The following is a 16,974-nucleotide window of genomic DNA, read 5'->3' as shown; positions in this document are numbered from 1 at the left end:
GAGTTTGTTTATATATAAATATTATTCATCACTAGGAATTATAAAACATTCACATCATACAATTTATATAGTATATATTAAAAAAAATAGTGAAGCCAGGAGTAGTGCTGCACACCTTTATCCCAATACTCAGGCGTCTTAGGCAGGCAGGTCTCTGTGAGTTGGAGGCCAGCCTGGTCTACGAAGCAATTTCCAGGACAATCAAGGCTGTTACACAGAGAGACAATTGGTCTCAAAGCAATCCCCAAAAAAAAAAAAAAAAAAAAGGTTTTTTTTTGAAGTGTAGTGAAATAATGTTAGAAAGTGTGAAAAATAATCAGACAGTAACAGCAGAGCAAGCTGCCGCTTAACTGGGAAGCTCACGACTGTGACATACTCCTCTTCAGGAGTACATCACCAAAAGTAAAGAAAAATCCTCAGGCTGCTACGAAAACGTGCTGTGTTATTTGCAGAGCAGGTAGGCAGCAATTTGGACCTAAAAGAATGTCACAGGTAGAACTGTTCCGTATGTCCAAAACAGGGGAATAGTACTCCAAGCTAATTACCAGTGTTCTTTATAAGCAAAGCAAACACATCATTTGAGATTTCATTTTCTGAGGCTACAGATTTGATTCACAACACCTATATATGATTAAAGGTGTGCAGCGCTGCACCTGGCTTCACTCGTCTATTTTTTTATATATACTATATAAATTATGTGATGTGAATGTTTTATAATTCCTAGTGATGAATAATATTCATATATAAATAAGCTCCTGCTAAAGTTAATTCATATTAATTTAAAATTTTTAATATATATTTATGCAGGCAAGAAATTATACATATAAACTTAAACACCAAAAACTTCTCTGTCCTAAATAAACATAACAAGTCCAAACACATAAATTTAGAATACTGCCTTCTCTTTCATGTTTAATTTTAAGTGTGTATTGCCTAACCAGGTTTCAATGTACAGTTTAAGTTGTGGAATAAACACAAAATTACCAGATAGGTGTGCAATTTTTGATCTGGCCACTGTAATGGCCTTCCATGTTTTCTCATCCTTTTCATTCATTTGCTGTCGGAGCTGCTCCTCCTTTGTGGTTTTATCCTGGAGTTCCTGGCGGAGGCGGGACAGCTCAGACTGAAGCTGCGCTGTCTGCTCCTGGAGGCTTCTTGCTTCTGTCTCTTTTTCAGATAAGGTCTTTAAGGAAAAGAAGTATCATGTAACTCAACCAAATCAGTTCAAGTAAGTATTTTATAAAGTATTGGAACACTTGTATAAGCTCTACAGGAAACGGAGTGTCAGTGTTTAAACCTACTACCTGAGGCGTACAGGGAGAGTTAGAACATTCACCTTCCACAGCCCTCAGAATCATACCTTCTGCAGATTCTCTACTTGACCCTCAAGTGACTTTGTCTTTGTTTCAGATTGGCTGAGGTTATCTTTGAGCTCTTGCATTTCCTGGACAGAGATGTGCTGTTCCTGATGGTCTCCTGAAGACTGAGTGGAAGTCTCCATGGCCTACGATGGTGTAGTAACAACAAATTTTTATTTACTGCTGTAAGTAGAGACAATCCTACATGTTCAAAATTACTTATAAGAGCACTCAAAAGTGAATTTCCACAAAACAGTCTCAGTGTTGAGAATGAGGAAATGAGTTATGGTTAGCCACACAAATAGACATCAGAGATGGCACTATGTAAATGCACTGACACAGAACACACCCCTCAGGATTCAGACGGAAATGAGTGACAGGATAGTATACGTAAATGACAAGAAAAATACACTAAAGTGCTAACAAATACAAAAGGATTAAAAAGTGTTGATAGTTATCATACACAACTTATTTAAAACGATATTAGTTGTAAAAACATATCACTTTGTTCATATCCTTAACTTTAATTAACAATGAGCCACTGTGACGGTGAATTCTGGACTGTCAGCTGGATATGGTAACAACACCTGAGTGAGACACTGTATGCCCACCTAGGGTCAATCTGTGAGGGCTTTCTCAGAAAGAATTAATAACCGAGGGAACACCATGAGCTAAATAAGAAAGGAAAAAGGAGGAAAGCCACATGGGCTGGAACTCCCCCTTCTCTACTTCATGCAGGAGCATGTTCCCACGTTCCTGCCACACTTCAAAAGTCATGCCTTCCCAGCAGTGATGGACTGAATCCCCTAAATACAATGATACTGGGTCACAAGAACAAGAGAACGTAATACAGTTCCGACCTCAGCTTTGCAAAGAAACAGTAGTAGAAATATGAAAAGGCCAGGCATGGTAGGCTCTTTAATCCCAGCACTTGGGAGGCAAGAGCAGGCTGTTTCAGGCCAGTCTTCCCTACACAGGAAAACACTCAACGCCCACCCCTCCCGCCCCCCAAAAGTTAATAGTAACTTGAAACCAAATAAATATCTCACTATACTTTTATGAGTTTAGACTAAAAGCCATTAATAGTCAAAATTAGGGGTGAGGATCACATTTCCTCAGCGTACCTTCTGCTGCGCTTTAAGTTCTTCAAACTGAGTCTTGTACCTGCGTCCGATCTTCTTGACTTGAGTGATTGTTTTCACTTTTTCCTGTATATCAATTATTTTGGCATCTAAATCTTTCTGAATGCTTTCCTTTTCAGTTCTTACTTTACTTAAATCTTCCTTTAGACTCTGGATTAAATTCTGGTTGTTAGTCAAGGATGCATTTGATCTTTGAAAAAAAATGAGAAGAGGTTTCTTAAAAGAACAAATACACAATGTTTTGCAAATTTTCAGCTTAAAAGTTTACATTGTACTGCGTTAATACTAGTTTTCTAATTAAAAATACTTTCACCTCAAAGAAATGTACTTTATGATTTTGGCCTTTTATTAGACTTTATTACACAGGTCTAATACCTGTTCTGAAGTTAAGAAACACTTTAGTACTAAGTATTCAAGTAACAATGTTACAAAGTCCTCAAGTGATGGCACTCAGTCTCACTAGACCTGTGTGACCAAGGGTTCTCTGTAGGTCAGATATTATCCAAGTTTCTCATAAGGGGCAGAGGAACTTTGTCAGCTGGGGCTTAAAGCCTAGACAGTTTCGGTCACATGTCCTTCCTGATGCACATCTGTTGATGTTTAATGCAGTTTGCCCTCCTGTGCATGATGTCATGAACTGAACTTTCATAGTAAGACAAAATCTAAAAGAAGAGCAGTAGCTAATTTCAAGTATGAACTCAAGTTTTTTGAATTTTAGTTTATTTTTTAAAAGAAATAGAATATCTCTTACTGAGCATGCCAAAATACTGTTTAGAATAAAGAAAAAATATAAGACAGAGATTTTTTAAGCTATAAAGTGTTCTGTAAGACACAGGATAAGCATAATTAAAAACCAATAAAAAGCTTTATAGATTTACATAAAAGGGCTATTAACAGAAAGACAAAAACAGAAATTGTACGTTATTGACTATTAACTGTTAGAAAAGAAATTAGCTTTAGAGTTACAACATGTAGCTTTTAAATACTTGAGAAAAAAACTGATACATGACACAAAGAATTAAATGTTTTGTTTCCTGACTCAAAGGGAAAAGAGGCAAAGAGCCACAGGGAAGGACTTTACCACTTCCTATTAAACAGAACACATCAGGATCATAGAAAGAGCAGAAATAGACTTAGATTTTCCTTTAAGCCTGTATGGTACACACCTACAATCTCAGCTTGGGAGGGGAACACTGAGTTCCAGCCCACCCTGGGTTATACACAGAATCAACTCAGGACAGTCTGGGCTACATGGTGAGCACTCTTGTCTCATGGAAAAAAACGTGCGCATTGCATATATTTTAAATCTTTTATTCCTAATACCTTGCAATTTCAGCCTTAAGTCTTCCAACTTCTTCATTTAGCTGCTGAATTCTCTTAGTGTGAATTTCCTTTTCAGAAAGCAACTTTCGATATTCTTCTGTATCTGGATCTTTCTGCTGATTTATTAGATGCTAGAATAACAGAAGTGCATACTCTGTCAGGTTCTATAAACACAAAGTGCTATAATAAAGTGGTCAAAACTCTAGTTTTTTCAAATTAACTGTCTTGCATACAGAGTAGGAAGTATCAAAACAGTATGTTTGAAGCTTTAAATAGGATAGCAAAATCCAGCCAAGATAGATGGGCTAGAAAACATCAAATTTTATTGTTTATCATTTTTTTCAGAGCTGTGAATGAACTTCAATGAATCTTAAGTTCCTCTTTTTTCTTTAACATTTAGTATGTTATTGTGAGTGTGTGTGTATGTGTGTGTGGGGGCACATGCCACGAAACACATGTGGAAGTCAGAAGTCAATTTGTGAACGTCAGTTCTCACTGTCTGTTTTGTTCATTCTGAAGACTAAGTTCAGTTCTGGACTAGCTATAACGGATTTAATTTCACTGAAGTAACATTTATGAAGAAAAATAATGTTTTATAGTCTAAACACGTGAGACCATTCTAAATGAAACTTATTCCATTAATCATGAAAGTCAGGCCAAAATAACAAAGTGCTTGTAGGTCTGCTTAGCTTAACTTCCTTTGAGGACTTTTCTCTGTGTCTACAAAGAACAAAATGAAGAATAAAAGTGCTCTGAAATTCTAAAATGTTCTTTATTCTATAGCATTTCTGGGTATCAGAGCAACTGAGTTTAATTTTTGTCACCCAAACACTGCTTTAATAACCATATTCTGCAAATGAGGAAAACTAATCTAGTGAAGTTAAGAAACTCACATGCAAGTGATATGCTAGGTAACACGCTAGTATTATCAAGGCAGACTTCTCACTAAATGTTCTATGTTATATGGTCTCATCCGCAAAGGACCCGTGAACATGTTTTCTGAACGTGCTGCAATAAAATATACATGTATTTTCACACATAAATGTATTTTAGAACTAAAACGAACACTTAGCTACTTAGAATGATATGAACTTGGGGTTGGAGAGATGGCTTAGCAGTTAAGGGCACTGATTATTCTTCCAGAGGTCCTAAGTTCAATTCCCAGCAACCACATGGTAGCTCACAACCATCTGTAATGAGATCTGATGCCCTCTTCTAGTATGTCTGAAGACAGCTACAGTGTACTCATATAAATAAAATAAATAAATCTTTAAAAAAATGACAAAAACTTTAAACAATATAGAAAATTTAAGTAATTTTTAAAAAATGGGCTCTTACATGCCATATACTTGTGTGTATAACTATTAGTCTTCTAATGGTAAATGCAATTTTCACTGGTTTCCCAACTATTTTTACATCTCTAACTCTTACATTACTGATAATCATTTCTGTGTTAGTAAATGGCTAACTGTCCTTACCTGGTTCCGCGCTTTCCAACGTTTGACATCCTCTTCTAGAAGCTTCTTTTCTGCCTGGAGCATGCCGCTTTTCTCACTCAGCTCAGCATTGGCTTCTTGTAAGGGTAAAATGTCCAATTCCAGTTTCCTCACCTGAAAAGAGCCCCAAGTATTTTTTATAATGAATGGTAAGTTCATCTGTGTCTTTACAAATAACCAGAGCTTCCACTCTCAGCTGGTAAGCCACAAACCTTGGCTTGCATTTGTTGTAGGTTCTGTTCGAGCCTTTCCTTTTCCTCCCTTAGCATCTTATTGGTCTCCATAACTACATTCATTGTTTCGGTTTTCTTCATCAGTTCTTCATGTTGAGCCATTGTTTTTGCAGTTACCTGAAACAGACAGTCACAAACACAAAGAGTAACAACCAGCATTCAGACAGGCCTTTGTCCTAAAAGTTCTAATCTACGCAATGAAAAAGTACAGAGAGTTAAATCTCAAGTTTACTGAGACTCTGAAAGCTTGCGGGTTGTTTTCCTGAGACATTTGTTAAGGTCAAACGAGTTTAAATAAATGTAAGAGTCTTTAAGATAAAGGACTACGAATGCTGCCAACAGAGAAGGAACAGAACGGGACACAGGCATATGTGTCTGTATTCTTCCTTGTTCTTTGGTATGAGCTCTAAAGTACTGTTATTTTGATTCCACACCTCCTGCTCAGAAGTCTCTTAGCGCTTGGTTCGGTGAGTGAACTCATGGACCCAGCAGGGAGTTGTGAGCCACCGGGGGGGCTATGAACTACAATGGTGAGCTCACTACAGAAATCTCACAAGGGCCCTCATTTCCTTTCTCTACTTGCTACTTTTCACTTGTTTTCTTTTTGCTCATTTGATGAAAAAAAATATTCTTTAGTAGTTTCAAGAATTTTATTTTAGAATGGCTCTCAAAGTATTTATACATAGCAGCTGCAAAAGATTAGAAAGCTGGAACTTTATCTGCTGTACACTACTGTCTAGATGATTCATGTGCACACTCTCAATCCTCTCATCTACAAGGTACAGATAGGGAGACTGAGATCAGGGAAGTTGAGCAAGGTACAGCATACAGAGCCTCTACTCACCACACAATCAGGCATACTGGGTAGATGTAAATTTACAAGTGTAGGAGTGCTCACATTAATGTAGCATGGTGGAAACACGTGAGCTTTCCGTCTTTAAGCATGGTATATATACACACCTGCACCTTTTCCCTTTCTGCGTTCAGGCTATCCTGCAGTTCCTGCAACTCCCGTTCCAGAAGTTCAACTCTTTGTCGATATCGCAGACTCTCAACCTGAGCCACCTCAAACCTGGTTTCAGCAATTTCTTTTTCTCGTCGAATAAATCTACAAAAAGACACGTTAAAATTTTAGAAAACTAAAAGTGTTTTAAAACTTGGGGAATTATCAAGAGGACAAAATGCATCACTTTAGTATCACTTCCATATTTCAATGGCACATTAGCTTAGATAGTAGCATTAGAAACATTATTCTGGGCCTGCAAAACAGCTAAGGAAGCAAAGGCACCTGTGCACACATGCACACACGTAAACACTCAATAATATAAATGAACAATTAAAGGTAAACTATCTTTAGGTTGTGTGCAATGACACACCCATAATCATTCCCAACACCTGGGAGGGAGAAGCAGCTGGGATTAGTGAGAAAAAGAATATATCTTTAAAGTGATTTATGAGACATCCAGTTTTCCTTTCCTCTCTTGAAATGGGATCTTGTTATGTAGCCCAGGCTATCCTGGAATGGCCAGTTCCCACCTGGGCCTTCTGGGTGCCAGGATTACAGATGTGCCCTGTATCACCACACATAGCTGGTCTTTAGTTTCTCAGAAAAAAAAAGATTAGCTCTAGTTTTATCAAATTCAACCTTAAAATCACTGATTTACTGTATTAAGTATCAACAATGAGCACTAGGTTCTTTGGCCAATTGAGACCAAATGAGTTGTATAGTGCTGTGTTTGTGCCTTTCTTATTGTTGATTCTACATAAGAATGTAGTTGACTTACCTAAGAATTTCTAAAATTTGTTCTTGAGATTTTCCTTCTTCATTGAGAGATATATTTAATGGTGATTGCACAACCTCCTTCATAGAGGTGACCACCTTGTCACTTAACTTTTCGATCTGATCATGAAGTAGTCTGTTTTGTTTCTCTAGATCCTCACAGCGAGACACACTCTTGGAAACTTCATCCTATAAGCCAAGGATCCGCTATAATAGTTTCCCAAATGTACAGGAAAAAACAAACACAAAAACTCTTTTCATTTCTCCAAAACATTCTACCGCAGCCTACAACATTACCTTCAACACTCTCTCTCTTTCTTCCCAGGAAGCTTTACATTCCAACAACTGGGATTCTGCTTTCTGAGTTGTTTCTTCCAAATGCTGACGGACTGATGCCATTTTTGAAACCTGTTCTTTGGCAGCTTGCAGAGCTTCGACATCAGCAGCATGGAGCATCAATTCTCGCTCATACTTATTCTGAGCTTCCACCGCTATTTTAGCCTACAATTAACAATTCCCCATTGACAAAGATTAAAATCCATAAATAATACTTCTACACACGCGCGCGCACACACACACACACACACACACACACACACACACACACACAAAATTTCTGGGTATGTACATGTGGTGTACACTCATGTGTGAAGGCCAAAAAACTTTAGGTGTCCTACTTTAGAGCCTTCCATCTTATTTCTTTCCAGACAGGGTCTTTCACTGCACCCTTCTGGGTGTAACCCTAGCAACCTTAGCAATCTTCCACCTTCCACAGCACTGGGGTTTAGCATGTCTGGGAGCTGGAATCCAAGCAAGCTTAAAACTCACTGCATAGAAACTGTGAGGAGAGTACTTACTTGTTCCTGACAGTCACGCCTGGCTTGCTGTTCATTACTTAAAGCTGTGCTTGCTCTCTGAAGAGCTTCTTGTACTTCACTCTGAACACTAGACAGTGTTTTCTTCAATTCAGTTAACTAAACAAGAGTAAGCCACAGTTAATTACAAACTGGGAAAATACGTAAGACAGACATTAAACAATCCACTTAACTGAACTGAATACAGCTTCAGTCTGATGTAATCTACAGTTTCTACTCATCTACATCCTCTGCCTACTATTTGCAAAATCCCAGGCAGAGCTTCTAAAATGTAGCACTAATAAGCAATTTTGTCAAGTGGTCTATATTTTTCAAAAGGAAATGTAAACAGATGCACAGAATTGAGTGAAACATAAAATTAAAATTCATGGGCATGCATTCAAGCATATTTCTGATGAGATAAACCAAAGTATAACTTATGCACCAATGAAGAGAACTCAAATTCTTAAGACAGTAAGCTACTACGGATCCTAGTGAACTCACTTGCTGTTCCATGCTCTCGATGGCTTTCCTCTTGTCATCCTGAAGTTCTTGCTTCTCCTTCTCTACTTCCATCAGCTTTTTCTCCAACTGTGTCTGAAACTCTGCTGACTCTTTCAAACGCACTTCAATGTTCTTATGTACCTCCTCAGTCACCTTCATCACAAGCAGCCAGAAACAAAAGTACAAATGATAGGCAATGCTTTTTTCCAATGTAAACTAAACTGGAACCAAACTAAAGTTACTACTTGTCTTACACTAGAAGATTCCCTAAAATGCTGGTTAGCCAAGCAGATATAACCACATAAATGTAGAAGCCTAATAACTTCTCTTTTAACCTGGGTTTTTCATATTGAAAACAGAGTCTTTTATTTCCCCTTCCATCCTCATGGCCATGTGCCCAAATCTACTTAGTCTATCACTAAAAGGTATGTTCCTCACATATTGATATGGATTGATGCCAATCACAACAGGATTTTAAAAAATGGTGGCCTCCTTGTTGTACTATCTACTACACTACCCTTTGAAGAGAATTTTCTATGACACATTAAGAACCAACGGTTCCATATAAGCACACAGAAATAATCTGACATACTTATCTGAAGACTCTCTCTTGACTCAGGCTTGACTGCTTTCTACTATCTTTGATGACCCACATGCCCTCTATTCAAATATACCCAATTGTCAACTGTTATGTGGAGCCGTGCGCATGCAGCAGATAACTCAAACTCATCCTCCCCAATGTCTGATCTCTACCTATTCTGTGCTTTCTAAATTGTGTGGCTTTTGTTTTGATTTATTTATTAGACTCAAGAACTTCCCAAAAGTAAGAGCAATGGTGTCAGCCCAACCCATACATAGCATAGGCTTTATATATGAGTAAGTTCTTAATTAAAAAACAGTGTGAATTATACACACCTGTTTCTCCTTGTTCAGGGAGTCTTCTAAGCTGGTTACCATGGCTCTATACTGCTCCACGTTACTAGCACTTGTCTTGAGTCTCTCCTTCAAGTCATTGACCTGTTCTTCAGCCTGCCTTAGCTGACTTTTAAGATCATCAACATCATCTCTGTCACCAGGCTGACCTGGAAGAAATAAAATGCTCTAGTAAAATACATACTTTCAATTAATGCTTTAAATAATAATAAAGATGACTCTTACTAAGAATATATGAAATAAGGGTTAAAGCTAAAATTATCTATAAAGTATATTTTAATCCATAATCCAAGTTGAATACCAGAATAAAAACTAAGCCAGGCATGGTGGCACATGCCCTTACTTCCAGCACTTGGGGGGCAGTGGGAGACAGACTGCTGACTCAGGTTGGGGGGCAGTGGGAGACAGACTGCTGACTCAGGTTGGGGGGCAGTGGGAGACAGACTGCTGACTCAGGTTGGCATTGTCTACATATAAGTCCTAGGCTGGCCAGAGCCATGGAAGCTAGGGTCTAAGAAAGGAAGGTAGGAAAGAACGAAAAAGGAGAGAAAGAAGAAATGAATAAAAGAATGGGAGAAAGGAAGGAAAATCTAAAACTCTTCTGTTGTCTCAATGCTTCCAAAAATTCAAGTGTTTGAAATCTCATCACGAAAATTAAGACTATTTGAAAGAATATTGAGCCGAATCCACAAACTACAATTTATCTCACTTTGTTTTAGCTAAAACAAATGGAAAATGAGCAAACTGAAAGTTGAAAATACTTTAATAAAATATCAATAAGAGATTATTAGTAAAACATCTATTAAACATATATCAGACATCTGCACTTAATATATAAATATTATAAACATATAACCTTGCTTTCCTATTATTAGTAAAGCTATGTAGAAAGATAATTGGAAACAAAGGTTTTAAATTTGAAATGGCACATCTGTATAAAACACCCTAATCAAATGAAGTATTTAATCCAAGAATACTAGTCAACATAAATTGAAAACCAGAATCAAAACTAAACAGACATAGTGACACATGTCTTTAATTCCAGCACTGGGGGTCAGTGGTAGGTAGATCACTGATTCACGATTAGCATGGTCTACATATAAGTCCTAGGCTGGACCTTATCACAGATTTAGTAAAGACCTCTGTGGTGGTTTAAATGAGTCTGATCACTCACAGCTCCAATATCTGTATGCTTGGTTCCCAGTCGGCAGGCTGTCTGGAGGGATTAGGGGGTATGATCTTCTTGGAGTAGGTGTGCCACTGGGGGTAGGTTTTGAAGTTTCAAAAGCCAGTGCCAGGCCCAGGGTCTACCCAGGATCAAACTAGGATGTAGCTCTCAGCTACTGTTCTAACACTGTGTCTGCCTATATGCCACCACGCTCCCTGCCATGATAATGGACTCATAGTCTGGACCTATAGGTAGGCCTCCAATTATTTTCCTTTGTAAGAGTTGCCTTGGTCATGGTGCCTCTTCACAGCAATAACAACTCTAAGACAAGTTCTCATTTCAATCAATAAACAATTTTAAGTATCAGTAAATGGTTTTAGTGTTGTGGAGAACTTGTCCTACATATGTGATGCTCTGGGTTTGATCCACAGAAAAATATATCACTTTATACCCAAAGATAGCTTCAAAGATCAGAAAACTCAGAACACAGCTTAGCCTGGTGTCAAACAATTGTTTGAATTCCCGAGCCTTCCAAATTTATTATGAGCCCCAACTGACCATTCCTATTTGGAAGGTAAAATGGTTTCTCCAGCCTTCATTAGCATGCATGAAGAGGGGATTTATTTTCAAGACAGAGTGTAAACTCAAAGACGTATCTGTTTTACTTAATGCTACATCATGCTACTCTCTTTACCTTTACCAGTTCTCTGTGTGGACTGAGAAGCAAGCTGGGCTTCCATATTATTAAGGTGCTGTTTCAGTGTAGCAATATCCTTCTGAGCATTTTTTAACAGCTCTTTTGTGTTAAGATGAAGATTTATTTCTGTATCTAGCTGTCTCTTGGTATCTAGTAGTTGAACCTGTAAGAAACAAATGCATTAACACTATAAAGACGATCTATTGGTTCTTTGTAACTAGACATTCAAAGTGATATCCTAAGGATCCTAGAACCCTTGCTACGGTAGAGTAGAACACCTGAAATTCTTAACAAGACAAAGCACATTACAATCACAGCTTCCGCTGTAAGAAAGAGAAGTATACCCTAGCTTACTGAAATAAGGTAATGGAATAGGTCACAAGAAAATGAAGAGATTTCAGCAGATTCCCTGAATTGAGAACACAGACCTAGAAAGTTCCAAAGCATCTCTAGTTCATACTAGAGTGAAAGGACACTGAAAGCACGGTGTGGACAAACATGGCATCTCTTCAATGTCCAGTACATTAGTGCTAAGCATGTTTGTGAAATTGTCACATATCACCAAAGGCTCAGCATGAAGAGTACCTAATACTGAAAGTTAAGAATAGACAAAAAAATATTCCCTGTACCACAGAACCAGTGCTTTACAAAAGTCTTCCATTAGTGTGGAGTTAAACCAAGCACCATTCTGTGCCTGCTTAAATATATCACCAAAAGCAACACAAACTATTTTTAGCTTTATTACCTTCCAGAGGAAACTAGGGAAAACTCAAAAGACTACAAAACATCCAGTATCTAAATCCTGAGCCCACTGCTATTTGTTGTCCAACTAAATTAGATAGTTAGGATCCTACTCATGTTTAACATCACTCATTTTGGCTGCAGGATGGAGAAGTCAACCTTGAACTGAACAGAAAACCGTTTCCCTGGAGGATAGTTTCCATGATATACCAGATGGTACTATGTGGGCTGCTGAGAAAGAAAAGACATTAATGGGTTTACCCAGTGCTAGACCCTCTGTGGTGTAATACTGATTTTGGCAAGAAGTGTCCACCAGTGCAACAATGGCAAGATGGTTATGGGGCAACAAACTGCTTTCTAACTTACAAGGTCTGCTCTACAGTAGGTATTTCAGGCCTGGTACCATAAAACCCAGTCAAAAGCCCAGGACTGGGAAGTTCGTAGACCCCCAACTTACCGCGTTGCTGTTTAGCTAAATGGTCATGCTATCAGACGGCACTCTAAATTACCTGCTGTACACACTGCTTTGTGCTGTTCTTGACTTTGGCCAGGGAAGCTTCTTTCTTGCAGTGTGCAGTGGTTAGTGCACACCTGTAAGTGTTCAGTCATGAACAGGACACCTGTATCTACTCCCTACCGTCAGAGGCTCTGGGATTTCTTGGAATTGGAGGCAGAAAGAACAGAAGAGCAGCAGGTGGATGGGAGGGAAGCTGTGAAATGCAGAGTCTGGTCGTGCCATGGCTATTGCACACGTTGACTTGAAGGAGCTGAGATTACCTATTAGACAATACCTGTCCGAGATCAAGCCAGTTAAACTCTAGCGGAGATGAGGAAGAAGTTACTGGCAGCTGCTAGCTGCTAAAGGAGGGAGAATTGTTCTCCTTTGGGGATGTGGCTGCAGGTAGGTTGCTGTAATGGGCTTATGGGGATCACTAACTGGACTCGGGAGTTATTAATAAAATTAATAAAAGAAAATGAGAACAGAAAATTGCGAGGCAGGTGAGGGGGGAGCAATAGTAGACGTTGGAAGACGGCTGTGAATAGATATGACTATATGTATTATATAAATGCACAGAGCTTTCAAAGAATAAAAACATTAAAAATTGTCAGGCATATTTAAGATTCTGTAAAGTACAGTAACTACAAATTACACACACCCAGAAGCAGATACTCACATCTAGATTCCTCGTAAGTGTATGTCTTTGTTCCACCTCGTTTTCCAACTTCTTCTTCAGGTGAGAGATCTCATGCTCCAATTTCTCTATTTGGCTACTCAGCCTTTGTTTGGTTTCAGTCTCAGATCGCTCTAGTATGCCCTAATGTAAGAAGTGAAGGATGGTTAACAATAAAGAAATTAGGAGACTATAATCCATGATGAAGTTAGAATTGAGAAGACTATAGATATACAAGGGAAGTGTGGCCACTTTTCATATTAAAAAGTTTATTTCATATTAAAATTTGTTTAGTGGTATGGGAGTGGGGGCAAAAACATTAGAGTAGTTATATAGTACATAATTCTAAGACTCTAACATGTTAATTACTTTGTTTCAATTAATTCTCTTTATGAGTTCCCTTTAAAGTATTTTTTAGCACATCACCAATTTAAAATCATCACTATAATGGATGAAAATAGTAACATAACATTTTTAGTTAGGAAAATTAAGAAGATACAAAAGGTACTAACACGTCATGCATTTATCTGTTTACCTGGATGGTTTGCAGATTAGTCAGCAACAAGTTCTGTCCCCTCTGTTCAGCTAACAAAGACTCTCTTTGCTGGGACAGACGGACCTCAGACAATTTAAGCATTTCTTTTTCCTTCTTCAAATTTTCTGCTCTTACCTTAAAATGAATGTAAGAGGAAAAAAAATGTTGGGAAATACCGTGTCAAAAGTAATACACTTACAAAATTAAAATGTTTTCTTTACTATGTATTTCTTAATATGATTTAGACTACAACTCCTGATCAAGTAAGTAAATACAGTTTCCGGTTTCATGAACTGGGATATAAAGTTAAAATGATTGGGCTTAACACTAATACTTCGCTCTAGCAAACTGTTATTTAAAAATAATATAATGCAAGCTGGAGAAACAGCTCAGTGGTTAAAAGCATTTGGTTCTTCCAGATGTCCCAGCACCTACAGCAGGCAGCTCCTGACTGTCCAGCTCAAGGAGATCTAATGCCTTTGAACTCCTCAAGCATCTGAACTTAACAGGGAGATACACATCTACACAGTAAAAAAAAGGCAAAACCCAGAGTAAAATCTAAAACACCAGAACAAATAAGTGTGTAACTATGTCGTAGTCAAATTAATACACTATCAATGATGTTAAGTTTTATAGGCCAAAATAGTTTCTAAGGGCTTCTTTAATAACCCATCTAGTCAGAATTTCTCTCTTCCTAAGACTGCACTCTATGTCTCAGGAGAGATCCAAGAGTGGGTTGAAATGCAGTATTTTCAAAGTATTTGGGTTTAGTCCTGAGTCATATTAATTATCAATAATAACACTTAAAACCAACAGTTTGGAAAAATGTTCCTATTTCCCATCATGAAGTAGAGCAAGATAAAATGCAATAACAAATAAACAAAAAGTGTCTTCAAGTCCTAACCTGTTTCTCATGACTGTCAAAAAGAGGCAAATGACTTTCTAGCCTCTAAACCCTTTTCTCATAAAAGAGAGGACAAATAGTACCTAGCTTGCAAGGAAAAGCCAAAAACGATGGGCGTTAGCTTTATCATAATCTAATTTGATACTTACTTGGGAGCATTCTTTTTTTGTGAATGCTTAACTAAGGTTTTATTTGAAGTCTTGCCTAGAGATATGTAAGCTATTTGGAAAATACGTATCGTAGTCCATACAACGCTTTACTATGCTATTTCAACCAGTAAAATTAAAGAAATAACTAGCAATATCATATGTCAGCAAGGGGGTATTGGTCTCACTTCTGCAACAGCTAGCTTCTCATTGGCTCCTCTCAAGTCTTGTGTCATTGTGTTGATGATCTGTTCCTGCTTCTGCGTAGTTGCAGTGAGTTTCTGATTTCTCTCTTGTAGAGATGTTATTTCTCGGCGATATCCTTCTACATTATCTTGAAGCATTTCGTAACTGGTAATAAAGATGACCAGCTCTTAGGTCTTTGAAGACTTTCACAGAAACTTAATTTCACATGATTAAAATTAGAAAGTGGCTTGTATAATAATATGCAACTTTCTATACTCCCCTTATTTACCAGTTAAAATTGAAATTATAAATAAGGAAATATTTCACATTGAATAACTTACTAAAAATTCATACTAAAATATTGTCAATATACTGTAAATACCTAAGATAACAATCACATGAAGCAAAGGTTCCAGAAATGACAGCCATGGTAGCATACACTCACAATACTAGTACTGGGAGGCTGAGGCAGAACTGTCATAGGTTTGAGGCTAGACCAGTCTACTGATTACCAGGCCACCCAGGGGTATGTAGTGAGAGATACAAACCCACAATATCAGCTCTGGGAGGCTGAGGCAGGACTGCCACCAGTTTGAGCCTTACCCTAGTCTACTGATTGAGTACCAAGCTACCCAGATCTATATAGTGGGATCCTGTCTCAAAAAATTCACACTTCCCACATCTTTAGAAAGCATCAGAAACAATGTCTCTCAACCTGAGGAAAGGAAACCAGTAGCACTGTCTTAAGTTCACTCCTGACCAGGAGAATCGCAGCCAATGTTACAGAATGAAGCATTAGTTTCCCATGTTTACACATTACATAGAAAAGGAACACCATTGTAAACTAATTCTGGGGCCTGACTGGTTAGAATGCTGGGAGTGTAACATTTAATGGCATTAATTCCCAACAAAAGAATTTACCGTTTAGAAGCGAAATCTAGCTGAGTAGAAATTTTGGTGTTTTGTGAGCGCAGGTCTGTGACTTGCTCTTGAAGTTTCTCTAGCTGCTCATTCTGCAGTTTCTCACTGTCCATTTTTTCTTTTTTATAGTTCTCAAAGATTTCCTGCAACTAAACGTTGGAGATCATTAGACACTTCCTTCACCAAAAACCCAACTAGGAACTAACCCATGACTTTAACCAGGTATAGTCTTTACCTGCTTAAGGGCAGCCTTTGCTTCTATGGTCTCTGTAGACTCAATGATGGGTTCCGGAGCAGGAGTAGAAACAGTCTGTGATGTACTTGAACGTTTTGGAGTCGACACAAGAGAAATATCATCTAAACTTGAAGCTTCAGAAAAATAAAAAAGACTGATAAGGTTTTTTGCTTCCTTTCATAAATCAGTCTTTAGGATTATTTTCAAAAGCATTATTACTATATTAAGAAGTGGAAAGTAAAGTATTACTAGACCTCTCAGGGAATGGATATATTAAAAACTATTAAAGATTGATGGCTCAGTGGGAAAAGCTGCCGAATAAACTGAGTCTGATCCTTGGACCCATATGCTGTCAGGAGAAAACCACCAACTCCCACTAATTATCCTGACCTCACACACACAGTAGCCTTCATGAATGCACATACACAAGCACACAAAGAGATAAAATGTAAAAAAAAAAAAAGAAAAAAAAAAGAAAAATTGTTCCTCACTTTTTATTAGATATAATTTATTACAAATTAAAATAGTAAAACAAGAAAAACAAACCCTGTAATTCACTAAGTATAAAGTACGTTTTAATAATATTGATTTTTTTTAAGTAGTGTCAAAATGACACCTAAAAATTAATGTTATAACATTACACACA

General features: G+C 37.7%; 1 protein-coding gene across 1 annotated transcript in view; it reads right to left on the bottom strand.

The window, feature by feature from the left end:
* Tpr (translocated promoter region, nuclear basket protein) overlaps positions 1–16,974 on the bottom strand; it is a 56,552-nt gene that overhangs the window by 17,984 nt on the left and 21,594 nt on the right. Inside the window, exons 17-34 of the mRNA XM_032915510.1 lie at positions 16,329–16,462; positions 16,094–16,242; positions 15,175–15,337; positions 13,937–14,071; positions 13,405–13,545; positions 11,486–11,651; positions 9,606–9,772; positions 8,691–8,843; positions 8,190–8,306; positions 7,630–7,833; positions 7,337–7,521; positions 6,513–6,660; positions 5,532–5,669; positions 5,302–5,433; positions 3,824–3,954; positions 2,483–2,690; positions 1,361–1,504; positions 985–1,183 (exon numbers count right to left, since the gene is read on the bottom strand). Coding sequence (XP_032771401.1) covers positions 985–1,183; positions 1,361–1,504; positions 2,483–2,690; positions 3,824–3,954; positions 5,302–5,433; positions 5,532–5,669; positions 6,513–6,660; positions 7,337–7,521; positions 7,630–7,833; positions 8,190–8,306; positions 8,691–8,843; positions 9,606–9,772; positions 11,486–11,651; positions 13,405–13,545; positions 13,937–14,071; positions 15,175–15,337; positions 16,094–16,242; positions 16,329–16,462 — 2,814 coding nt within the window. The remainder of the gene's footprint in view (positions 1–984; positions 1,184–1,360; positions 1,505–2,482; positions 2,691–3,823; positions 3,955–5,301; positions 5,434–5,531; positions 5,670–6,512; positions 6,661–7,336; positions 7,522–7,629; positions 7,834–8,189; positions 8,307–8,690; positions 8,844–9,605; positions 9,773–11,485; positions 11,652–13,404; positions 13,546–13,936; positions 14,072–15,174; positions 15,338–16,093; positions 16,243–16,328; positions 16,463–16,974) is intronic.

Source organism: Rattus rattus, chromosome 10 (genome assembly GCF_011064425.1).
Source record: "Rattus rattus isolate New Zealand chromosome 10, Rrattus_CSIRO_v1, whole genome shotgun sequence".
In the NCBI taxonomy this organism is placed as follows: Eukaryota; Metazoa; Chordata; class Mammalia; order Rodentia; family Muridae; genus Rattus; species Rattus rattus.
The sequence above is the reverse complement of the archived record's forward strand: the minus strand, read 5'-3'. Positions and strand labels throughout refer to the sequence as shown.